The following is a 27,822-nucleotide window of genomic DNA, read 5'->3' on the forward strand; positions in this document are numbered from 1 at the left end:
ATCACTGCGTAAGGGAGACTCAGAGTCAAATTATAAAATTAAAGTATTTATTCTTGCAAGAATAGGAGCAGTCTAATACACAGCTGTTACCCTGTGCAGAAGAGTGACACACCCCCAGACAGACTGAACTAGCTTTTATCTCTAAGTTCCAAGGCCTTCTCCGCAGAGCCCTCCTCCCACAGTAGTTTTCCATTCAGTAATTTTCCATAGACAAGGAAGCCATAACACTAGTTTCGATTCGTCACTAGAGCCAACTCCTAAGCCCTCCTTCACCAAATGGCCTTCTGACATCTAGGTCAGATGTCCTTGTTCGTCTGTTCTCTGGAGTGTCTCTCCCTTCTGCCTCCCCAGGTACATAAAAAGAATCTGCTCTCACTACAAGTGAGAGTCACACATGTGACATTCTTTGAATCATCTATATTTTACTAAAGATCAATGAATATCATAAAATAGCCACCACAACTCCTCACTTTTTATCATTATTAATCAAACATAATAATAATAACAATAATAATAGTAATAATAAATGCAAGTTCAAGTCATTAAAAAAAAAATCACTCCTCTTGAACCTGTGAAGAAAAAGAGTTTAGGATGAAGAAAGCATAAGGCTGTTTTTGTTGGGGTAAGACCCATACTTATTTAGCAAGCAAGTAAACATGTTTACTAATGCCGGGCTCACTACCTCAGTCACACTAGTAAGGAAAAAAAATAGTTATAAACAGTAGGAAAACAAACAATGCAATAAAATGCAAATGGTAAAATCATTAAAAATTTAAAAATATAAAAAACCTCCTTTACATATCAATCGTTCTCAAAAAGAAAAGAAACCATCAACACATTTAACTGTAATCTCTACTTGAATTACTACTCTAATCATCTGCATAATTCTGTTCATCCCCATCATCATTCAGATAGACTGTTATTTTCACCAATGGAACAGACCAGTTTTCTCATTCACCTATGAATAACAAAATTATCAGAATAACACATACAATCATAACTCCTGCACATTCAACATTTCCCCATATCCATTTCCCTAACCATAATTTGTTCTTTTACTTTTAATTCAATCAGGCAGTGGTTCTACTTAATCAGCTTCAATAATAATCCCCATAATTTACATTAATTAATAGATCTTCTCTTCCTCAAAACATTTGCCTTAAATATTTTCTAATGAATCAGTAACCAATCAAATCATTTGTCATATACAGATGGTACTCAACCAGAATGAGACTTTTACCGCCGCCGTTCCCGCGGCGGTAAAATTGCGGGGGTGTATTTGCTGGCTTTGACCGCTAAGAGGCGCTACAATCGCAGACTTTGAAAAGTGTCAGTTTATTCTCTCTATTGTGTAATCTGCCGCCGCGCCGCGGCTCATTGAGAGTGATTGAAATGTGGTAAAACAGATCAATTCAAGTTAAACATGTAGTTAAATGAATTAATATAATCACAAGACTGAAATTAAATGTAGGCCTAATACATTTAATAAATAATGAAAACATTTAAACACAAAACATTGCAATAGAAAAATATTAGGCTACATCAATGAGGCTTTGCAAGAGCAACGTCTCATCAGCGGACCGACGATATGCAGTGGACAACGCAACAGCACGAGCTTCACGGAGCTTCAAGCGATGCGAGATCGAATCTCACTAGCTTTGGCTGACAGCGTTAAAATGTTTTACCATTCTTGATGCTTAGATGGGTAACTGTTTATTGAAGTCAAGCGTTTTGTTTAATTATCAATGGCACATTACAACATAAATTTGCTACTTTCCAGTAGAGCCGCTGCACAGACAACAAAACTGATGAAGGAAAGATTATCAGCCGATCGCGTCAGAAAATGAAAATGGAAGCTATCTTTAATCTGCTAAATTATTGTTTTGTGAATCATCCACGAAATTGAGATGACTGACAATTGATACCCGTCATAGCAAAGGAAGAAATTTTTAAAAATAGATCCTGGACATTTCAAGGTTTAAATAAAGTGTCGGGGCAGTTTATTTATTTAAAACAGGGTTGCATCGAGTTAGAGTTTATTAAGTAAGAAACAGAATCTTATTCTTGCGACATTTTAAATCTGTATTGCCAAAGAAATTGCAGCTAAATAAACAATTAAAACAGTAGGCTATAGTCTACAAAACGAAAATAGTTCAAAGCAACATAAATTAAGATTTTCTTTGCTTCTCTCTCGCGCTGGATCTCTTTTATTTTATTTTATTTAGTCTCCCTGCACTGCGCGCGCCGGGTCTCTCTCGACATTAAACAAGATTTCAGGGTAAAACCCCATTATACAGCTGATAATATATTGATGTCGCTGTGTGTCATCCAGACAAATCACGAAAAAAAAACTGTAACATGATTGAGTCTTGCTTCAAACAGAATGCCTGGTTGAATTCACCTTACAATAAAACGAGGTGGATCGCGAATAAAACGCTCTGTATCTGCTGCTCACTTGCATTCGTTTAGTTGGCAAGAACGCGTTTCGTCGATAGTTCATGTTTAGATAATGCCAGATTGTTGACAAACACACTCAAACGTGTTAAAATTCTACAAAACCAGTTGAAACAAATGGATTGAACACTTCAACTGAAAGTGTGTGTGAAACCCCTTTAAATACAATAGCCTACATAAAACTACAATATTTATAATTTAAGGGCCTACATTTGGACACATCGAGAGATTTATCTTTAAAAGTATTTTGCCTTTGCCTGGTCATCAGGCGCCTCTGCATATGAAAGACAGAACATTAACACCTCCTGAACCCCCAACCCCACACAGGCGATCTGAGTCTGAGACCGACTCAAAACAAAGAGAAGTCGCAATTCACACTTAATTCTAGACATAGCATAGGCTAGTAAAGTGTTGATAATGAAATAATTAAATTATTTAGGCTACATGTAGGCTAATAGGCTAATATTTCTGTCATAAAAGTTTATTAATAAACATTTAATTATTTCAATAATTGAAGAAATAAAACGCTACCTCGGTTTGGGCCAGCTTTTTCCAAGCAAGCCTAAATACAAACGCATGTTCATTTGTTCAAACGCATGTTAATTTGTTCAAACGCATGTTCATTTGTTGTCATGAATACAATGTTCAACTCAATGTTAAATTCCACGGGGATCTTTGGATCCTTACAACCAGGGTGCGCGATTTGTGAATTATCTATTATTATTATTTTTTTTATATATAAATCTCGAACCACAGTGCTTTGTGCTGCTGCTAAACTAAATAACATTTATATAATATTTATGAACTTAAATGAAACAATATCGCAACATTTCGACAAATAAATTATCTGATCTATTTTTACAATTTAATTCAGGGCGATTTAGCCTAGAGACTACATTTAGCCTAATTATAGCGAGATTTTCACCCTTGTCCGTTCATCATTGGGAAGCGCTCACAGCTTTTGAGTAGATCTGCACCTCTCGGTTTCATACGGATTACCTAATCAGATAACATTTATTAAATATTTAGACATTTAAAAGCTTTAGACATAGCCGATTTCTTATCGTGACTGAGCGGAGGAAAGTGGCTTTCGGTTCATTTTTGTGACGCGCAGTTCCCGGAGACATGCAGAGACGACAGATAAACTTTTGAATAAAAGTTTGAATATGAATACAAGTTTACAGTTTTGACCGATGTAGGCTAGGCTACTCTACTCTGATCTGTATGACTAAAAAACTACGGAGTAGCCTAACTGGCCTAAGTTATTTTAGCTGTCTGTTATGAGAAAAATAAATCCAAATGAACGCGCAGCCGCGTCTGCCGAACACTAATTCAACATGCCAGAATAAACCCCGACTTTAGAACAATGGATAGCGCCACTCGGCGTGGTGTGCCAAAATACTTAATTAAAAACTTCAATATTTCATTCAAAATAATCTCAAAACGCTTTGTGACATTTTGAAAGCCGTGCCTGCATTAAGGCACTGGAACCATGAACTGAAACTGGTTCTGATTTTATTGTTTGTCGTTTAAACGTGCCTGTTGCATATCTTTATTTTATATATTTTAAATGGTCTATTGGTGAAGTAATTTATAGCATTGGTTACTGTGGAGGGAGGGGGGATTAAAATAATTCAGCAGAAGCAGGGATGTTTAGACCAAAAGGAAATCCCCGTTCCCCTGGCAAATCGCACCTTATTAAAACCATGTTTTACAAACTCTTTATAGGAACCAAAAAAAAAAGGCTATCCTGTATAAAAAAAAATGTTTTGTTTGTTTGATTGTCTGCATTAATAATAGGCTATGACATGCATTAATAGGCTAATACAAAATGTACAATAATCTTTGTTTGTACGGGATTCGAACCCGTGTCATCCATATGATCGATACGTAAGTTCTACCAGTTTATCCAATCTCTTCCAGAAAAGCGCTCATCATTCGTCTCATTCCTCAGTTGAGTAGTAAACAAATAATCAGCTTCTTTGCACCTAATTTATTTTTGTTCGTTATTTTTGTTATTATTATTTTATCACGCTGCTCCCAACGGGCAATAGGCTTATGTCGCCCACCGACGTCTAGGTTACAATATGAAATAAAGGCTATATTGTTCTCGTCTCTATTTTAAAATTATGATTCTATTTTTCTGTCCTAAACAATGTTCTACAGTAGCCTATTTCATCTGTTAATTGACATTAACCCCGCTTACATTTCAAAATACGGCAATAGCTGCTGTTTTGTACAATGTCCCTCTGCGCCACCTGGCGGTCATTTCGCGAATGACTTTGAAATGCGACTGGATTATTTTTACCGCGGTAGTTTTGCCGCGGTGCCTGTCGCGGCGGTAATAGGCATTCTGGTTGAGTACCATCTGTACCAATATCAATACTAAAGCCTATTTCAATATAATCAGATAAAATCCTCAAAATCATCACAAAAACACATTCTTAAATCATTAGTTGGTCCACATCCTCCTCCAGGCGTGTTGGTGTAGGCCTGTGGAATTTTCAAAAATCATTATTTTTCATTTCATTTTCAATTATCATTAGACATTTCTTGCTTATTAGAGTCAGAGTCCTTTTCCCCTGAAAAACACATATCGTTCACAAGTCAGTATTCATACATTTGGAAAAACAGAATCAGTTCAGCTTGATGCAATCCTCCTGACATTCTGCAAAAGGAAAATTTTAGGTTAAGGTGTAGCACCTTTCTGCCACAATAATAACCCAGGCCAGGAGAGTTAGCTAAATTAATTGTCTCCCAAACCTGCATGTTCTCTGTAAAGAAAAACAAATTTTGAGGTTATTGTCAGATAGTAAAGTACGTGCTGCCACGGCCTTGGATGCCCTTGCTTTCCTGTTGAAACAATCCAGACAGCAATTTTGTTAGGCAGAAAAATGGCTTCTTTCAGGGCTTTTACCCAATTACCCCTAGTGTTCTCCCAACATTTATTCCTAATAAAACATAAAGCATCCCCCTTTTGATGGTCGACACAACTCGATCATCAATTTAACATAACATTTAACATAGTGTCTTCAGACAAATTTTCCTCCAGACATCTTTCTCTGTCTCTGAAACAAAAATATTACATTCTTCACTTAAAGCCACAATTTAATTTCCTTATCGAAGTATTTGAAGGGCAACGGCCCATCTCACAGCGTATCCTGCTTTTTCAGGTCTGTTGTTTTGTCTCGCAACTCGGTCCTCTTCAACCATTTTAAAGTCATCAATAGTTTATCAGGTCAGGTCGTGCTGTACAGACTTGGTCAATGTCAGTCAAAAAAAACAAAAAAAACATTCTCCTCTTGTTTACGATAATCATATATGGCTCTCTGCATAATTTGATATTGACTTAGCCAATGTGTCACATCTTTGTTGTTGCTGTCAAATCTATAACATCTTCTTTTATTTCAACCCATGATCTACAACTCCACAATTCCAATTTATATAAATACCTAAACTTATCCAAAAGTAATTCAAATCCACATCATAAATGACAAAAATAATTACTACCAGACGGAGCGTGATCTTAAATCTCGTCCCATGTTCTCTATCATCTTCTCATCAGATTCACTCAGCATTTGCCTTCTTTACAACTTGTCACTTGCCTTAACACATCTGTAATGAAAAAAAACACTCTCCAGAGGTTAAAGACACAATATACTCACTATTCAGGCGGAATAGCTGCCCTACACTTAACACCTACAAGACATAAAGTGCTGTCACCCTCACACACACTCATGCTAGACACACAGCATGTTAACTGCTCATTTACAATGTTCGCTTTTTTTTTTTATATTAACTCTAAAAGTATAATATTTAAAGTTCAAATAAGATTTAAACTTCACATCTTTCTGTAGCTTTTATATAATTTTACATCTTTGAAATTTGGCATCTAAAACCGTTTCAAATGTTCTATCTGTTCATTATTCATTTTGTCTTTAGAAAAGTCCGCTGGGTTGTTTTGGTTCATTATCATTATTTTGTTTAAGCTTGCCTTACCATGCCTGATAACAGAAAGACAAACAGAGTACCAAATCCCTTCCTCCACTCAGCCGTCTCTCTTACACAAATAATCTTTTCAACAGCCTCCTAAGACTGAAACTTAATTAATCATAGAACCCTTAATGGTTCATAAATGTTCATATACAAATGTTTAACTCAAATTAGAACCATTACAACAATCTAAAATACATTATGCTCTGAGTATTTATAAGGTTATCTTTAGTTTGAATACTTGTATAAATTCTCAATCCACCTAACCTTTGTTATCCAAACTCTACAAAAACTGTCTTAATCTTTAACTATCACCATGTCTAACCTTCAGGAGTTAAAACCATCTTATAGACACATTAGTTCAAAATCAACTTCTATAATTTTCCTTGCCCATAAGGCAACCAACATGTTCCTGATATAAATTAATAAGTTATGTTACTGTCTCCCCAACAAATAAGGACAATCACCTCATGGTCTCAGCTGACTCTTGAAAGCACATTTCACATTAGCTCTTTATCTATAATTTCCATCAGACTTGTCACAGTTGAAAACAAGCCATACAGTGAATTGCGGGGTTTTCTCTGGTGAGTGGTATAGAGGAACTTACATTCTCTCGGGTCAGACCGTCGCGATTCCTCACACAGCATCTGACCTCCCAATGCTATGCTGACCCCAGTGGCCTCTGGTAATCAGCGCTCAACTATACCTTCTCACATATGGCACCTCCATCCGGAGATGCAGTGTCCGGGACCCCCTGCGTTAGAATGTCTCCTGGCCAGGAAAATCATCCCGTCTTTGAGTAGTCACGTACCCACTGGTGACCCGCTCGCATCACACAATCAGTTTCTTCAACAGAACTCAGCTGTTTTTTTTCTCTGGAGCTTAGGAAAGACACATTCAAGAGTCACCTCACCTCCATCTGGACTGCCTAATATTGTTAAGGGAGACAGGTTAACAACAGTATTTAATCACTCAAATCTGTTAGACATGTCCGAATCAACAAAATCTCAGTGAACAAAATTCACATCGTCTATTCAGTGTACATCTATAGCATGGTCATAGGTCCTGTGTCATGGTGAAGGCTAAGATCAGACAAAAAACGTTACTGGTCCTAAAATAACAAAGTACAAAAATGTCACTTCTCAATTCAGGTCTACATTATTATTTTAAAGACTTTTTTAAAGTCATTCAGTTTTACAAATCTAAAATATTTAAGTACAAATTGCCCTCTGAATGGCAATGATTTCCTTTAACATGATTTCTTTTAACATCTGTGTCTATAATTTTCAACTGAAACACTTTACTATAAATAGCTTATTGTCATGACAGGCTAGATAACAGCCTTCTTACATTGAATGAGAGAGAGACTCAGGCCTTCAGGAGTTGGTACAATGTTTCTCATATTCTAAACATTCACAACTTTATCTTTTAATTCTGGCAGCTTAAGGCACCTTTGCCAGAAATTACATACGTTTTCAATATTAAAATAATTTTATAGTTGTCTTTTGCCCATACATCAGGGAATTTAGACATTAAAAATTTTCCACTCATATGAGTCTGAATCTTATCTTTTGAAACCAAAACATCTTCTAGCTGCTTCATGGTCAACACTACCAAGCTGTTTGTTTAATCAGATCCCTTTCTACATTTTTACATTTAGCAACAAATAGTTATTCTATTTCTCAATAACGTTTCATTAAAACATCTACATTTTAGTTGTCAGGTTTTCAATTACAACTTTATCTGACAATATTTTCCATATTTTCTCTTCTAGGGGTTTACCAATCTACAATTAGGATCTTCCAAAACCTTTTTTTTTTTAAGCGTTTCATTATAAGACAATCATATTTTTAGTTACCTTTACTTTTACAAATATTTTGCTTATCTGCAATTTACATCTACTGGTACTTTAGTTCTTTCCTTTTAAAAGGATTTCCTTACAACTTAAATCTTTCAACTTTCTTTTCTCTTTCAATCTACTTACGACTTCCATCTATCAACTTTCTTTTCTCTTTCAATCTACTTACGACTTCCATCTATCAACTTTCTTTTCTCTTTCAGAGTGGGCATTTACAGTTACTGCTAAATGCAGCTGACCACAATTAAAACACTCTCTGTCCCCTTGCCTATAGTTTGATCACCGTGAGCTTTCTAGCAGCTCCAACTTACTGACCCTTGAAGCAGTGTGTTCCAATCAGTTTGTAAACACAGCTGATAAGCAGTTCTCTCTATTCTTTGACAGTCCACCAGTGGCGGATTCTATCACACTAGCCAAATCATTATCTTCATCATTATTATTGGCAGAACATTAATTTTCATAAACTGCACGGAAATCCATAAATTGTTTCTAAGTTGTTTTCACAAAGTTTCTGTTTAACTTTAACACTTGTCCAGGGAAAATTTTCCCCGACCCATAATTTCCTTTATAAAACAGACAATGTCTTTTTTCTCAATGACTTAATATCAACAAAATATCCGACATTTTACATTATTGAATTCCAAAATCTGTCTTTACATCTCTCTAATTCGGTATTATCATCAACAACACTGATTACAATAGCAAGTACACATTTAACATCCGGAAGCCGGGCTGAATAAGCACGCGCTGTTGCTGTACTCTCAGCATAGCTGGAGTCTTTAGGTTCAAAAGACAATGGTCAAACCAAAAATAAACATAATTTCACTCTTTATTTTACCATTAAAATACAGAATTGTTCCCCATTTTGCATTCATTATCTTTATATCATGGTAACCCCTGTTAATCATACTCAATACCTTATCATTATTATTTTTAATTTGAACCTCACTTTTCATACCATTTCTTAATCTGACTTAACAGGCGTTCATAAATAGTTCCATAAATTTTATCAGAAATGTTATTTTCATAACATACCTTTTCTAAAGTTGTTTTCTTCTCAAAATGGTTAGTCTGCACTCTGCAGATTCAACAAGTATTATCATTACTGTCTCTGTCCCACTTATCCTACTGTTTTTACAGAAACCAAAATATCATATTACTCAAATCTCAATCCTTCACAAAGACAGCCTTATTGCTGCTTGCTACTTCAACTCTTGTTACAAAAAAAATCTTCTGACATCTAATGTCATGCATCCATCTAATGGATGAAAAATAAAAACCCTTTTATCAGTTATATTCAATCTTACTATATGGCAATACATTCTAGCCAACTCTGTTCTCTTTTATCTGCTTCAAGCCAAACAACTCTTTGTCTTTTCACACTTTTACACACGTTGAACGCAGACACAACAACCTTTGTTTCTCACTGCCCTGTTCAACTGATTCCCGCACCATCTTGTGGCGCTCAATATCATACATTTCTGCCCTTAAATTTTTTTTTCCCCCTCATTTGACAAAACACCGGTGTACCAAATTTCGCAAGCTTGCTTTTGAGCCTTCCCCATATTGGCCGCTTATCTGTTCTCTGTGGATTTCTCTTTTACGCGCGTTCTCTTTATTTGTCAGGCGTCCCTGCCAAATCCGACCTTTCTTTTAACCCAGCCGGACGGGTTACACTATTAGTGTCCTCCTAATTACGGTTTACCAAAAAATCTGTTACGATTTTCTTGGTTCCCCCTAATTAGCCTCAGCACCCAAAAATAATTTGCTCCGTGGTGGAACAATCAATTTCCAGGTACCTATCTGTTTGAAATGTCTTGGTCTGCCACAGTTCTCAATTAATTCCAGATTATTTATCTGCTTGAAATATCTTGATCTGTCCGTAGATCTCAATTAATTCCAGATTATTTATCTGCTTGAAATATCTTGTTCTGTCACAGACCTCAATTAATTTCAGATTATTTTCCCTCGTATCTGTTTGAAATATCTTGATCTGTATGTAGATCAATTAATTTCAGATTACGTACCACAGAAAACAGTTCTCAGCCAATATGGTTCAATTTCACTCTTCCCCCAATTAAACTTAATTGAATTATACCTTACCCAGAGATATGTTGTTCGGAGCCACCTGAGTTCTTTGATTCCAGTGGTCGACCCCCCCGGGGCTCTGACATCGGCCGGCCTCTCTCTCTCAAGTTTACGAGGTAGAGCTGGAACTTACTCAGTCCAGGTGGCCAAACACCGTCCGATCTCAGGTCCAGGAGGCATCGTCCAAGGAATCTCACTTCTGACACCAAATTGTTGTGGCAAAAATTCATCAAACAAACATCACTGCGTAAGGGAGACTCAGAGTCAAATTATAAAATTAAAGTATTTATTCTTGCAAGAATAGGAGCAGTCTAATACACAGTTGTTACCCTGTGCAGAAGAGTGACACACCCCCAGACAGACTGAACTAGCTTTTATCTCTAAGTTCCAAGGCCTTCTCCGCAGAGCCCTCCTCCCACAGTAGTTTTCCATTCAGTAATTTTCCATAGACAAGGAAGCCATAACACTAGTTTCGATTCGTCACTAGAGCCAACTCCTAAGCCCTCCTTCACCAAATGGCCTTCTGACATCTAGGTCAGATGTCCTTGTTCGTCTGTTCTCTGGAGTGTCTCTCCCTTCTGCCTCCCCAGGTACATAAAAAGAATCTTCTCTCACTACAAGTGAGAGTCACACATGTGACATTCTTTGAATCATCTATATTTTACTAAAGATCAATGAATATCATAAAATAGCCACCACAGGAGTTTCCTGCACCCCGCACTCGCGCGCCGTCAAAGTTTGAAAAACCAACGATATGATTTTATGTTGGAATGATTGGAATCGAGACGCGGGTGAGTACTTGGCAGCGTCAGCATCTGCGAACTCAGACGAATGTAAGTACCAATCTTTTATACTGTGAGTGTTAGCACATGATTGGTTAGAAGAGAAGTAATACGTGGCACGCTGATTGAGTCTTCACCTACGCTAAAGCTGTCATGTCCTGCCAGGAGGGAACCAGATGCCGTGTTTTCCGGTCTGCTGATAAGACATCAGAAATGGCCCGCCGCTGCTCCAAGACCCTCTCAATCATGTTTTGCCTTGAGCCCCACCTAGTTGGACATTCGGTGATGAGTGAGTGCTCAGGGAGGTTGTGCTCCTGTTGTGATTTTTTCAGTGCCATCTTCTGCTTGCAGCTGTGGGAAAAATGTCCCACCAATTTTTTGCACAGCCCAGCAGCACGACCGTGCGGCTGTCATCCTTAACAGCATTTCCTGGAAAGAAGATAAGAAATAAATTGTTACACCAGTAATCATTGTAGCCAATTATTTAATTATTATTGAATTATTTATAATTAATAATTATTTAACTTAATTTAATTTAATAATAATATAATTATTTAATAATTGTAATAAAGTCATATTTCAGAGCCCTGTTAGATAAATGCTGACCATGCAGTGGAGAAATGCAACTTAAATTAATATTTTAAATTTTTACAAGAGCTCAGTGTTTGCTATTGTTTATTTCAACTTAATAATATTCAGACAGTTGCCTACATGACATCACATTTCCCCCGCAATCTTAACACAGTGCAATTGACAAAAATTAAATTACGTAATAAACCAGGGCAGACATAATCATCTTATGAGTAATATGGTCTGTCTGTTGTTCGGGTAATAAAATACTACTTGCAATAGCTTATTACTTGCAATAGATTTATTACATGGCTAGGTTGAATTCGAATGTAGAATGCGGTCTGTTATTTCTTGATAACAGCCGATGCTTAGTATAACAGACCGTTGCCATGAAAACCAGCACGTTGCTATGGACGCAGCAGGATTCTAACCAGAGACGGAGCGGACTATGTTCTTTAGCGGATGCAATATAAATCGTTTACTTTTTAAATCAATAAACTCCTTTTTAAATCAATATTTTGTGTCAAATTATTTATTTGGAAGGTAGCCATGTAATAAGAGGGATAATGTAGAGTGAGGCGGTTGTTAGCGAATACAACACCGACAGGCTGATTAGGAGGACCCTGACGCAAAGCGTTAACACTTACACTTACCAATGGCAAGATGCAGCCTATGGCCAAAGCACTGAAGTCTGACCCAGTGGTTGAGTTCTGTGGCTTTCACAATGTTTGCCCCGTTGTCGGTGGTGAAGCAAACCAGCTGCTCTTCCCGCAAATGCCAGCTGGCCAAAGCATCACTTAGTCTACACGCAATGTTTTCTGCTGTGTGTTGTCCGGGGAAGTAGGCTGTCTGCAGACAGCGCGTTTTCAGTTCACAGTCTTGATCCAGAAAGTACACAGTGAGGCTGATGTAGGGCTCTGTCGTTCGACTGGACCAAAGATCTGTGGTACAAGCGTAGTGTTCAACTTGACTCAGTTCCGATTCCACGGTCTCCCTGCATGCGTCATACATTTTTGGAATGGCGACTTGTGAAAAATAAGTCTGTGATGGAATCTGGTATCTTCGGTCCAATTTGGCCATCAGGTTCACAAAACCGTCTTTAGTCACTATGTTCATAGGCATCATGTCCATGTCCACTAAATTGACACCTCAAAAATAAATCTGAGCGTAACTGACACTTCCTGGGGCTTCACCTGATTGGCCAAATAGCATGAACGTGTCACAGGTCGGGGTAGGCCAAGCCAGACTGCACCCACCCCTAGACCAGGATCACCCTGAGGAGCGTGTCAAAGGAGGAGGCAGGAGACAGGAATAAAAGAATAACAACTTTATTGAATGTCTAAAAGCAATTTGAAAATCCTATCTAAAATCCTCTTCCTTCCTCTTCCCAGGAATCCAAGGCAACATCGTGGTAAGTTATGGACAGGTAGGTATCGCAGGTGAGTAGGTAGGACAGGGCTCACTTCCTTCTGGCGCTGGTGCCAGACTCACAGTGGTGAGTGACGAACCGGTGGGTATCCCAGGTGAGTAGACGGTCGGGGCTCACTTCCTTCTGGCGCTGGTGCCAGACTCACAGTGGTGAGTGACGAACAGGTGGGTATCCCAGGTGAGTAGACGGTCGGAGCTCACTTCCTTCTGGCGCTGGTGCCAGACTCACAGTGGTAAAGGACGAACAGGTGGGTATCCCAGGTGAGTAGACGGTCGGGGCTCACTTCCTTCTGGCGCTGGTGCCAAACTCACAGTGGTAAGTACTGAACAGGTGGGTTTCAGGGCTGCAACAGACTCAAGTCGCAAACTGAGCGGGGCTTCCACTGGAACAGACGGAATCAACACTTCACATAGAGGTAAACAGTTCTCACATGGATGGCAGGAGACAGAGTCACAAGCTGAGCAGGGCTTTCACTGGGACAGACAGCATAAAACTTCAAGCAAAGGTAAACCGTTCTCACGTGTGTTGCAGGGGCAGAGTCACAAGCCGAGCGGGCTCGCACTGGAACAGACAGAATCAACACTTTAAATAGAGGTGAACAGCTCTCACATGGGTACAGGGGACGGATACTTCGTACCATACAGGTGGGTTTCAGGGCTGCAACAGACTCAAGTCATAAACTGAGCGGGGCTTTCACTGGAACAGATAGAATCAACACTTCAAGTAGAGGTGGACAGCTCTCACATAGGTGACAGAAGACAGAGTCACAAGCTGAGCAGGACTTTCACTGGAACAGATAGAATCAGCACTTCAAGCAGAGGTAAACAGTTCTCACGTGTAGTGTGCACATGGGGGCTTTTCCTTCTGACATCCAACAAGGTGACTACAATCGATCTTACTAGGCTCTTATGATGAACGGTAGACCAGCATAACACATGGGGAGTGCACGGCGATAAAAGATAAATCTTCCACACACACACGACAGTCCAACTCCAAACATGCAACGTGATGGGAAACGTCAATTCCAGCACTACAAATCCACTCTTCAAGTGCAAAATAAGGCCAACACTCACCCAGAGGTCTCGATCTGAAGAGCCGATGATAGTCAGAGTTGGGACAGATGTGGTGAATAGTTTCCTCACCACTACAAGCGGGCTTCACTTCACTGTTTCCAATGGTCAAGGAGGAGGCAAGAGATCGACAAGGAATCAGTCTATTTCACTCAGTGCGATGTATACAACGTGATCCGAGCACTCCAAACCAGTATCCAATTTAGTGTAGAAAACATGCGTTTATGAGATTCAATTTGTCAATCACTCATCTCACTCTTTTCCAGTCCAGGCGACGAATTCCACTCTTCAAAACTGCCCTCGGATCCCACAAGCGACACTCCTCTTCTTTCACGATGATCCTTCAGCTGCAACACTCTACAAACATTTCCCAACGGGAGAGAACCACACCAGATCGACGGGGGAAGACAAAGAAACAACAAGCCCACACGGAGAGAGAACACTCCAGATCAACGGAGGAGAAACAACACCCAGCCTTCTCTTCCCCTTGTGTTTTATCCTCTCAAAATGCTGGCGTGGCCTCAATCAGACACTCAAAGTGAAGTCCCCACACCTGTTGCCAATCTGCCGTTTAGTTGTCATGACAAAAGACACACACACCGGCCCGGGGACAGTGTTACACTGAAAGCGCCCCGGCGGGAACACTTCTCTTGTGGAATCAGTTCCGGGGATTATTTGTCACCCCGTGACAAACGCGCCAACCATGCCTTCAGGGCTAAATGTGATAGGTCAAACGTTTATTACATGCGCTTGGCGCATGTAATATTTTTTTTTTCCTTATTCATCGTGTCAGGCTGTCTGTTGCGATGTGTTCATCGCACGAGTTCATATCGCGATGACGATGACAATTCGATGTATCGTTCAGCCCTAGTCCCTTGGTCATTGTGTGACCTAAGTAGTTGACCTTTTTCTGGACCCACTGTAGTTTGTCTTTTGAGGCTTTGAAACCAGCGGGGGCAAGGACATTGCAGGTAATAATGGAGGTTTTTCTGCAGTCCTCTGCATTCACAGAAGAGATGAGTTGTTAGCATACTGTAAGATGCAGACTGTCAGTCATTTGTGCCAATATCTTTCGGCACTGCAGCTGAGAAAACAGCTGGGGAGTTTATGAAGCCCTGAGCAAGGTGTATCCACGTATATTGATTGACTGCCAAAATGTATATCCAAAAAGTGGCTGGGTTTTGTAATAAACAGGAATGGAGAAGAAAGCTGAGCACAAATCTACAACCGTAAAAAAATGTACGTACATGGAATGGAATTCATAATTGTAGGCATATCGGGAACGATTGGTGCCAATGGTGTAATCAATTGGTTAATTGCTCGCAGGTCTTGAGTTACCAACGCGTACCATCTGCCTTGGAGACCGGGTTAATCTGTGTATTATATGGCGAGTGATTTGGAACGAAAACACCTTGGGCGAGAAAATTATCTTCTTTATGTTTTTTTATCAGGGAAATGACAGCTTTAGCGTAGGTTCTGCCAGGAAGACTCAATCAGCGTGCCACGTATTACTTCTCTCCTAACCAATCATGAGCTAACACTCACAGTATAAAAGATCGGTACTTACATTCGTCTGAGTTCGCAGATGCTGACGCTGCCAAGTACCTCCATCCTCCCCAACCACCACCAAGATGGTACCTTCCCCTTCGTCCTCCCCACCACCACCAGGATGGTCCCTTCCTTAACCTCCAGGGGGGGTCGGCTGCGCCCCTGCCTTCGTCTTCAGGCAGGATATGCAGATTCCGCTACCCTCGCATTGCTCTCTAAGGACGGGGCCTACGCCAAAGAACTTTATAAATTCATGCTTGCTGGGCTGTTAATAAATATACGCTGTTATATCAATTTATCTCCCGAGTCTTTCTGGTAGAATTATGGTTAGTGTCTTGTTTTATGCTGTGCTCTGTTGGGGATGTAGTATCACTGCAGATGATAGAAATAGGATTAATAAACTGATTAGAAAGGCTGGCTCTGTTATTGGTCTTAATCCTGATTCACTTGAGGTCATTGTGGAGAAGAGAACAAGGGCAAAATTAAAAATAATTTTGTGTTATAAAGGTCATCCATTACACTGTATTTTTAGTGGACTTAAAAGACTATTAATGCCTCAGTGTTCTAAAGAGCGATTTAGAAGGTCTTTTATTCCGAATGCAGTTAGGTTTTTTAATGAAGTTGTGTATTTTTTGTATGTACTGATTGTTGTTGTTTTTAATGTTTATTTGTCTAGTTGTGGTGTGTGTAATGGTGGCAAATGAGTTTCAGGGATTAATAAAGTTTAACATAACATCAATAAGTGTTTAGATTCCCTTTTCTTTGTCATGTGATACTGTTTGACATACACTGGTGTTGGGTTTTTTAATTTAGCTTGGTAGGGTTCAACATTGACAAACCATTTGTCATCATTAAATTTTGACCATACATTTTAATTCACTTCCTCAGCTGTAGGCCCCTGTGTGTGTGTGTGTGTGTGTGTGTGTGTGTGTGTGTGTGTGTGTGTGTGTGTGTGTGTGTGTGTGTGTGTGTGTGTGTGTGTGTGAGAGAATGGTGCTCAGTACCTGTGGTTTCCTGTCAGCTCAACCGCATCTTCTAAATTTGGTAATGGCTCAACAGAAACCTAAACCAGAGTCTATCGCTCACACACTTTGGGTTCACATCCAAAAGGGTGGCACATGCAGTGGCAGCAAGCTTGAGAGAAAAGACACACATACTGTTTCTTCATCAAATGTAGATTCCATTCCTAACTTATGCATAATATCTCTTCCTAGGTTCAAAGGGGAGTCAGAAATTATGGTACATTTATGGAAAAAGGGTCTCCCATCAAGAGGTCTAACATCCAGGCAATGTACGTCATTTCCAGATATTCCCACAGAGCATAACATTTGCTTTGTAACTGCCCCCTCATATTCAATCCCAGAAATTGAAAAACATTAATTGAAGTATTGAAAAAAAAAAAAACTTGAAAGCTAAGACTGCTTTCATTTCCCACTCTGGGTTATTTCAATTTCAGATTCTACCTTTGTGGATCATGCAACTCTGATAACAGACCAACACTGAATCAACATTGAATCAAGGTTGAACCAACAACAATACAAACCACCTAAATCACATCAAAACTTATAAACACAGCATTTATGGCCTTCAACTGAGCAGAAAAACAGTCAAAAATGATGCATCTGAACGAATCAGGTTGTCAGAAATTGACATCAGCCAATGAGATTTCGCTTTTAGGGTTAAATGCCCATTGTAATGACAGCTTTAGCGTAAGTTCTGCCAGGAAGACTCAATCAGCGTGCCACGTATTATTTCTCTTAACCAATCATGTGCTAACACTCTCAGTATAAAAGATCGGTACTTACATTTGTCTGAGTTCGCAGATGCTGACGCTGCCAAGTACCTCCATCCTCCCCAACCACCACCAAGATGGTACCTTCCCCCTCATCCTCCCCACCACCACCAGGATGGTCCCTTCCTTAACCTCCAGGGGGGTCGGCTGCGCCCCTGCCTTCGTCTTCAGGCAGGATATGCAGATTCCGCTACCCTCGCATTGCTCTCTAAGGACGGGGCCTACGCCAAAGAACTTTATAAATTCATGCTTGCTGGGCTGTTAATAAATATGTGCTGTTATATAAATTTATCTCCCGAGTCTTTCTGGTAGAACTTTCACGATTGGTTGCTGATAAAAAGGAAATGACCATATTTGGATCCGACAGCATTGTAAAGGAGAGAGCGCTTTCCAACTATTTGTGAGATTAAAGGAAGCAGAGAGAGATCGCGGAGCAGCGCGTTGATTTAGAACGCCAACTTAGACAAAGCAAATAGACAAAGTGTAGTGAAATAAAGACCTAAATGTGTATTTCAGACTTTTTTTCACCACTAGTCTGAAAGAAGACATGTCATTGAAGACAAATAGCCCAAAATCTCAAAATTGACCAGTGAAAAAAAAAACAATGTTTTTGCCTGCCGTGTCTCGCCTTAATGATGAAAAATAAATCAAGATCAACATAAAATCGATATGTTTTCAACTTAAATTAAATTCTTGGTCCCACTTTATATTAAGTGGCCCTAATACCTGTGAACTTACATGGTAACTACATGTGTACATAGTATGTAACTACAGTGTAAGTACACATTGGTGCATAGTATCTACAACTGTATTATTAGTGTAACTACACGTATGTAACAACCCACGTAATGGTATGTGTAAGTACAAATGTGTAACAGGACATTGGTAACAACACTTTTTTAACATTAGTAAGTACACATGTGTAACAGGAATTATGTAACTACATTTTGTAAAAACAATATGTAGCCTATTTGTTGTTCCACTTCCACATGCAGTTTTAGATACTGCAGTTACCAGTTTGGGTATAAATGAGGACAGACGTACATTTTCCCCAGAACTGATGAACTCATCAACCTCTTCTACTCCACTGAAGCCTGAAACACAAGTAAAAAGCAGAAGATTCGGTAACACTTTACAATTATTAATTCAGGTATTAGTACATGATTAATTATGTACTATTATTAATTTACTATTAACTAATGATGAGTTAAGACATGAACTAATGGAGGAACTAATCTCAACTACGACATGAGTCATTTGAATTCTGATGAACTGATACTCTTTTCTCCACTTTAACATCCTGCTTGGACAACTTCTGCCCTCTCTCCACCAGGCCAGCCCGCGCCACACCCTCTGCCCCCTGGTTATCTGACGTTCTCCTTGAACATCGTTCGAAACTCAGGGGTGCAGAGAGGAAGTGGCGCAAATCCAAAGATCCTACTGACCTTGGTCTTCATTCAATTCAATTCAATTCAAGTTTATTTGTATAGCGCTTTTCACAATACACATTGTTTCAAAGCAGCTTTACAGAAAATGCATTTCAAAAATATACATACAAAAATACAGTTAGTTAATCATGAAATTTAGGGCATAACATATCGCCGGCGTTGGGTCGTCTCTTCACAGGCGTCGAGTCGTCTCATCACAGGCGTTGGGGCATCTGAAGTCTCCATGAGAGGCTGGATACATAACTGGAGCTGACGAACTCTATTTGAGTTATCTCGGGACAGGCGTCCCGAGATAACAACAAAAAAGGCAGATGGGAAATAATTAGCGTAGCTGCTGTTCTTAATATGAATGCATTTGATCTGATTTAACTGTAGTATAAAAGGTATGAGATGCATCATGTGAATGCTTGGCTAAAGAGATGCGTCTTTAATCTAGTTTTAAACTGGTAGAGCGAGTCTGAGCCTCGGACAATATCAGGAAGGCTATTCCAGAGTTTAGGAGCTAGATGTGAAAACGCCCTCCCTCCTTTAGTGGACTTAGATATCCTAGGTACGACCAGAAGCCTCGAATTTAGCGATCTTAAAGAGCGCGATGGAATATATGGCGATAGAAGATCTCTTAAATACACAGGAGCTAAACCATTTAGGGCTTTATAGGTCAGTAACAATACTTTGTAGTTGATACGGAACTTAATAGGTAACCAGTGTAGAGATGATAAAATTGGTGTTATATGATCATATTTTCTTGACCTAGTAAGAACTCTAGCGGCTGCATTTTGGACTAACTGTAGCTTGTTTACGGAGGATGCAGGACAACCAGCTAATAAAGCATTACAGTAATCTAGTCTCGAGGTCATGAATGCATGAACTAACTTTTCTGCATCAGAAACAGAGAGCATGTCACGTAGCTTAGCAATGTTTCTAAGGTGGAAAAAGGCTGTTCTTGTGACATTTGAAATATGATTTTCAAAAGACAAGTTGCGGTCTAGTATAACACCCAGATATTTTACTGTAGAGGATAAAGTAACAGGACGTCCATCTAGATTAAGGTTGTATTGTAAGAGGTTTTGTGGGCAGTTTTTTGGACCAATCGGTAATACCTCCGTTTTATCTGAATTTAATAGAAGAAAATTACACGTCATCCAATATTTTATATCTTTAACACACTCTGTCATTTTAGATAATTTAGTGTTATCATCTGGTCTAGATGAAATATATAATTGAGTGTCATCAGCATAACAGTGGAAACTTATTCCATGTTTTCTTATAATATTACCAAGTGGCAGCATATAAATTGAGAATAGCAGGGGGCCTAATACAGATCCTTGCGGCACTCCATAATTTACTGACGTTATCTTTGATTTTTCCCCATTTAAATGGACAAAATGGTAACGGTCTGATAGGTACGATCTAAACCAGCTTAATGCCTGTCCCTGAACACCAGTGTAATTTTGAAGTCGATCTAAGAGTATTTTATGATCTATAGTGTCGAACGCAGCACTAAGATCGAGTAAAACTAGTATTGAGATACAGCCTTGGTCAGAAGCTAAAAGTAAATCATTTGTAATTTTAACCAGCGCAGTTTCTGTGCTATGATGTGGCCTGAATCCAGACTGAAACTTTTCATAGATATCGTTTTCTTGCAAGAAAGAGCACAATTGAGCGGACACAACTTTTTCTAGTATTTTAGACATAAATGGAAGATTTGAAATGGGTCTGTAATTTGCTAGGTTATTTGGATCTAATTGTGGTTTCTTAATAAGAGGTTTTATAACTGCTAGCTTGAATGTTTTTGGAACATGTCCTAAAGATAAAGACGAGTTAATAATATTGAGAAGAGGCTCTTCCACTACAGGTAACACTTCTTTCAGTAGTTTAGTGGGTATTGGATCTAATAAACATGTTGTTGGTTTAGATGCAGTGATAAATTATTTAGCTCTTCCTGTCCTATAGTTGTAAAGCGCTGTAGTTGTTCTTGAGGGGCGATAATTGAGGCTGAATCATAAGACGCTGTCAAAGATTGTACATTTACAATTGTGTTTCTGAAGCTTTCTATTTTCTCAGTGAAGAAATTCATGAAATCATTACTATTAAAATGTAACGGAATATTTTGTTCAGGTGATGTCTGTTTATTTGTTAATCTAGCCACGGTGTTAAATAAAAACCTTGGATTGTTTTGGTTATTTTCTATTAGTTTGCGGAGATGCTCAGCCCTGGCTGCTTTTAGAGCCTTTTTATAACGTGACATACTGTCTTTCCACACGATTCTAAAGACCTCTAAATTAGTTTGTTTCCATTTGCGCTCTAAGTTACGAGTTTCTCTCTTGATAACATGCGTAGCACTGTTGTACCATGGTGCTTTAGTTTTCTCTCTAACCTTTTTTAGTCTAATTGGTGCAACAGTTTCTAATGTACTAGAGAGAATGTTGCTCATACTGCTAGTCATTTCCTCTAGCTCATCTGTTAGTTTGGGTTCACTGAGGAGCGGAGATAGATCAGGTAAGCTATTCAAGAATCTATCTACAGTGGTTGGAAGGATTGTTCTGCCTGGTCGATAACGTGGCGCAACATGACACATTTCAGCCGTACGTAGTATGCAAGTTACCATGTAATGATCAGTGACATCATCACTTTGCGGTATAATATCTATATCGGTTGGATCGGTTCCATATGATATAATTAAATCTAGAGTATGATTAAGACGATGAGTGGGACCACTAACGTTTTGCTTGACCCCAAAGGAGTTTAATAAATCTGTAAACGCAGCTCCTAACGCATCATTTGTGTTATCAACGTGTATGTTGAAATCTCCAACAATTATTGCCTTATCGACATTGACCAATAGATCTGAGAGAAAATCTGCAAACTCTTTTAGGAAATCAGCGTAAGGCCCTGGCGGTCTATATACGGTAGCCAAGGCTAGAGATAATAGGGATTTCTTTCTTACATCTAGGAGCGTAACATTTAGAACAAGTACTTCAAACGAATTAAACCTGTGACCTGTTTTCTGAGTAACATTAAGAATATCTCTATAGATTGATGCAACACCGCCGCCACGACCAATCAGACGGGGCTCATGCTTATAACAGTATCCTGGCGGAGTGGACTCATTAAGACTGAAATAATCATTTGGTTTAAGCCAGGTTTCAGTAAGGCAGAGTACATCGAAGCTATTATCTGTGACCATTTCATTTACAATAACCGCCTTAGGTGTAAGCGATCTAATGTTTAGAAGACCTAGCTTTAGAAATTGTTTTTGTTCACTAATATTGAGATTTTCTGGTTTAATCACAATTAGATTTTTCTTAGATCCTACAGTAGATTTATTGTTTGGCCTCACTAAACGAGGAATAGACACTGTTTCTATATAGTGTTCTACACTGGTACTTATATCAATTAATTTGGGACAGCAAAGAATGTGATTTGGACTTTGACTTACTAGTCATATGGTGTGTAACGTCTTGGAGATGTTGTCCGACAGAACAGCCGCTCCGATTCTGCTGGGGTGCAGGCCATCAGCACGGTAGAGCCTAGGTCGCTCCCAAAACAGATTCCAATTATTTACAAAGAGCAGTCTCTGTTCATTACACCATGACATCAACCATTCATTTAGTGCAAACAATCTACTGAACCTTTCTTGTCCTTGTCGGTACGTGGGAAGCGGTCCAGACACGACGATCTTTGCTTCAGGCGATGTTCTGCGTACCGTCTCGATCAGGCTCCTGTAGTCCCTCTTCAGAACCTCCGTCTGCCGCAGCCTGATGTCGTTCACCCCCGCGTGCAGCACGACAGCTCCGACGCGCTCGTCACCGTTCAGGATCTCGGGGACCTGCGCAGCGACATCGAGAACACGAGCACCAGGAAAGCAGTGAGTGCGCACCATACCTTTACCTGAGGTAGCGCGGACATGCCGGACCATGGAACTGCCGATGATCACAGCGTCGTCGCGTTCCGTCTCGCGAAGAGGGGAGAAGCGGTTCCGGGTGGAGATCTCGAAGACCGGGAGGGGCGGAGAGGTCCTTGCTCTGGTCCTGGCTCGTGTCTTCCGCTGTGGCATCATCCAGGGTCCATGGTGCTGTGTCGGTGTCGGGGTAAACGAAACCAGGGGTGCTCGGGTCCTGTGCAGAGAAATACACGGAGTAGAGGAGGCCGGAGTCGAAAAGTTACTAACCACTGACTTGTGAGCATCGGCGCGTGATGCTTCAAGCGCTGATCGTCGGTCTCGCAGCTCGGCCTGCCTCCCCAGCAGATCCCGGATCTGCTTCTCCACGGACTCCAGCTCCAACCGCACCGAATGCAGCTCAAACGTGTCCTCACCTGCACTCAGAGGTAGACACACATACGATGTATTCGCCATTATGACAGATGAACAATAAATTAGCAGTGATGCTACCAATATCACTACTAATTTAGGACTGAAATCATGGATAGAACACGTATCCTTCCAGTGATTCGAGTGTAAATAAGATGGTCGATAGGAGAGACCACGCGTGCAAATGCTAGCGGGCTAACTTAACGTTAGAGATAGTAACGGAAGATCGGAAAGTTGGAAATAACTAGCGATATCAAAGCAATCCGATTGTTTTTTATTTTTTTATTTTATAGAGAGTAGTATCGGAGATATGTTCACACGCTCACAAACTAACGTTAACAGTTAAGCGATTCGAAACACAACACAAACAAGCGATTTGAAACACGAACTCCAAACACAACCAAGCGGTTCGACCACAGACACAAACTTCAAACACAAACAAGCGAATTCGAAGCACAAACACAAACTTCAAACACAGACAAGCGATTTGAAACACAACTCCAAACACAACCAAAGCGGTTCGACCACAGACCCAAACTTCAAACACAAACAAGCGAATTCGAAGCACAAACACAAACTTCAAACACAGACAAGCGATTTAAACACAAACTCCAAACACAACCAAAGCGGTTCGACCACAGACACAAACTTCAAACACAAACAAGCGAATTCGAAGCACAAACACAAACTTCAAACACAGACAAGCGATTTGAAACACAAACTCCAAACACAACCAAAGCAGTTCGACCACAGACACAAACTTCAAACACAAACAAGCGAATTCGAAGCACAAACACAAACTTCAAACACAGACAAGCGATTTAAACACGAACTCCAAACACAACCAAAGCGGTTCGACCACAGACACAAACTTCAAACACAAACAAGCGAATTCGAAGCACAAACACAAACTCCAACACAAACAAGCGATTTCAGTGATTCGAGTGTAAATAAGACGGTCGATAGGCGAGGCCACGCGTGCAATGCTAGCGGGCTATCGTTAGAGATAGTAACAGAAGTTCGGAAAGTTGGATATAACTAGCGATATCAAAGCAATCCGATTGTTTTTTATAGAGTGTAGTATCGGAGATATGTTTACACGCTGGAAAAATAGAAAATGCTCGTTTCTAAATTAGTGTAAAGAACAAAATCAACGATTTATGAATCAAGTCGACGGAGCTTCAAATACAAACACAGCGCTCACTCGCGACGCATGCGCAGGATGCTTCATCAATCCCTCCTCTCTTCCTTCTCTGCTAACATATCTACTGCTAAAACTACTTACTATCACAACAAATTTAACAATTATTCTGACTCTCGCATGCTCTTCAAAACCTTCTCCTCTCTTCTTAACCCTCCTCCTCCTCCTCCTCCTCCTTCGTCGTCAACCCAAACAGCTGACAATTTTGCAACATTCTTCATAAATAAAACAACCACCATCAGCGGACAATTTACCAATCCACAAACTAACACACACATTTTAGCAGCTAACACACAGACTCTACCCTCGTTCTCCTTGCTTTCAGAGACAGAAGTCTCCAAACTCCTCCTTTCCAGTCGACCTACTACCTGTCCGCTCGACCCTATTCCCACTAACCTACTTCAAGCTATTTCTTCCTCTGTTGTACCTGCACTCACACACATCATAAACACCTCTCTTCACACTGGCACATTTCCCACAGCATTCAAGCAGGCTCGGGTAACCCCAATGCTTAAGAAACCCACTCTAAATCCAGCACATCTAGAAAACTACAGACCGGTATCCCTCCTTCCATTTGTCGCAAAGACACTTGAACGAGTCGGTTTCAACCAGATCTCCTCTTTTCTCGCGCAGAACAACCTCTTGGACAACAATCAGTCTGGCTTCAAAAGCGGACACTCAACTGAGACTGCTCTGCTCTTAGTAATCGAAGCACTGAGACTTGCAAGAGCCGCTTCCAAATCCTCAGTTCTCATCCTGCTGGATCTGTCTGCTGCCTTTGACACAGTTAACCACCAGATCCTCCTGTCAATCCTAAAGAGGAAGGGCATCTCGGGAACTGCACTCCGGTGTTTCAAGTCTTTCCTCTCACGTAGGTCTTTAGGGTGTCGTGGAGGGGAGAGGGTTGTCTAAAACCCTACATCTAGCTACTGGGGTGCCTCAGGGCTCAGTGCTTGGACCACTTCTCTTCTCCATCTACATGACATCACTAGGATCTGTGATTCTGCACCATGGCTTCTCCTATCACTGCTATGCTGATGACACACAACTCTACCACTCATTCCAGCCTGATGATCCGATGGTAGCCACTCGCATCTCAGTCTGCCTGACAGACATTTCCGGCTGGATGAAGGACCACCACCTTCAACTAAACCTTGCGAAGACAGAGCTACTTGTAATCCCGGCTAGCCCAGCAATTCATCACAACTTCACCATTCAGCTAGGTTTGTCATCCATAACTCCAAGATCAGCCAGGAACCTTGGAGTTATAATTGATGATCAATTGAACTTCACAGACCACATTGCTAGCACTGCTCGGTCAATGCAGATTTGCCTTATACAACATCCGAAAGATCAAGCCCTTCCTATCAAAGCATGCTACACAACTCCTTGTTCAGGCGCTTGTTCTATCCAGACTGGACTATTGTAATGCTCTCCTGGCTGGTCTCCCAGCTTGCACTGTCAAACCTCTGCAACTGATCCAGAATGCTGCAGCTAGAGTGGTCTTCAACGAGCCGAAGAGAGCACACGTCACTCCTCTCCTCACGAAATTGCACTGGTTGCCGGTTGCCGCTCGCATCAAATTCAAGTCACTGACGTCTGCCTAAAGAACAACCACTGGCACTGGTCCCCTGTACCTGAACTCATTACTTCAGACTTATGTGGCATCCAGAAACTTGCGCTCTGCAAGTGAGCGGCGTCTGGTGGTGCCATCTCAAAGAGGCACGAAATCTCTCTCTCGGACCTTTACCATGACTGTTCCCTGCTGGTGGAATGATCTGCCTAACTCAGCCAGAGCTGTTGAGTCTGTAGCCATCTTTAAGAAACTGCTGAAGACGTATCTTTTTCGGCAGCACTTGAGCACTTGATTCAGTACTACTAACACTTTCTTATCTATTCTAAAAAAAAAAAATGTAAAAAAAAATGCGTTGGATTGTACTGTGAAGGGTCATAGCACTTACATACTGTTGTACTACTGCTAGTTTAATTGCTTCTATTGTTTCTCATTTGTAAGTCGCTTTTGGATAAAAGCGTCTGCTAAATAAATAAATGTAAATGTAATGTAAATGAGAGCATCACAGGGAGAGCCAGAAGGCTTAATATGAGTAACCACATCCTTCAAGTGTGATAGCGTCACAGGCTCAAATTGATTAAAAGCAACAGGGCAAGCAACACAAACAGAGGGATCAAAACAGGATGAGAGGTGAGAGCCCTCGCAGAGGCGACCTTATCAATAAAAAATTGCATAAAATTGTTACAGAGTTCAGTGGAGGGTTCCAAACCAGCAGTTTGTGGAGCGTTAAAAAGAGAGTCAATGGTACTAAAAAGCATTCGTGGATTCTGGGCGTGAGATGAAATAATATTAGGGAAATACTCTTTTTTTAGCCTCTTTAACAGCATTCTGGTAGTTTCGCCAGCAATCTTTAAAAATCTGAAAGGACACTTGCAGTTTATCTGTTTTCCACTTACGCTCAGCTCTGCGACATTCCTGTCTGACCGCTCGAGTCCCGGCATTAAACCAGAGTTCAGGTTCAGTTCTGGTTTGCATAACCTTTAATGGCGCCACCGAGTCCAGGACAGCTTTACAGGAAGAATGGAACCAGGTACTGAGCTCCTGGACATCAGTCCTGTTAGGAGGACAGAGCTGGTCAAAACCCATGGAGGATTGAGTGGCAGTGGAGGGGTTAATAATCCGATAGCTTCGTGCAGGCGCGGGAGTTTTGATCACAGCACGGGCAAATACAGTCTCAAATGTCACAGGCATATGATCAGAAAATACAGCGTCGTGTGTCTCTAGGTTTAACACAGGCAAACCGTAAGACAGAACTAGATCTAAAGTGTGTCCTTTTTCATGTGTAATTGTACGTAGAGACTGTGTCAGATTAAAAGCATCAATCAATGATAAAAACTCAGTTACTAATGGTTTACCAGGGCAACATACGTGTATGTTAAAATCACCAACGATAAGAACATGTTCATAATTAGTCAGGATATCGGCCATGAATTCAGAGAAATCAGCAATAAAATCCTTATTGTATTTAGGCGGGCGGTAAATAACGGCACATAGTACCGGATCAGAACGACCCACCTCAAAAAAAGTTAGCTCAAAGGTGGTGAAAGAGGATTGCTGAACGTGCTGTTTACATTTAAAAAAAAAAAATTTGTAAACCACTGCCGTTCCTCCTCCGCGACCTGATGTTCGTGGTGTATTAAAAAAGCAGCAATCCGCTGGTAAAAGTTCCAACAGGGCGCTCGACTCACCCACATTCAGCCACGT

The 27,822-nt window shown here is 40.3% G+C and overlaps 1 protein-coding gene across 1 annotated transcript; it reads right to left on the reverse strand.

The window, feature by feature from the left end:
• Positions 1-22,112: 22,112 nt before the first annotated feature.
• LOC307009748 (uncharacterized protein) lies at positions 22,113-23,389 on the reverse strand (the record flags this gene model as incomplete). Its single annotated transcript, XM_079633790.1, has 2 exons — positions 22,113-23,107; positions 23,204-23,389. The coding sequence occupies 2 exons, from the start codon at positions 23,387-23,389 to the stop codon at positions 22,475-22,477; spliced, it is 819 nt and encodes a 272-aa protein (XP_079489916.1). The 3' UTR covers positions 22,113-22,474.
• Between the last annotated feature and the right edge of the window lie 4,433 nt (positions 23,390-27,822).

The sequence above is a fragment of the Phoxinus phoxinus genome (assembly GCF_949152265.1).
Source record: "Phoxinus phoxinus genome assembly, chromosome: 1".
Classification (NCBI taxonomy): Eukaryota; Metazoa; Chordata; class Actinopteri; order Cypriniformes; family Leuciscidae; genus Phoxinus; species Phoxinus phoxinus.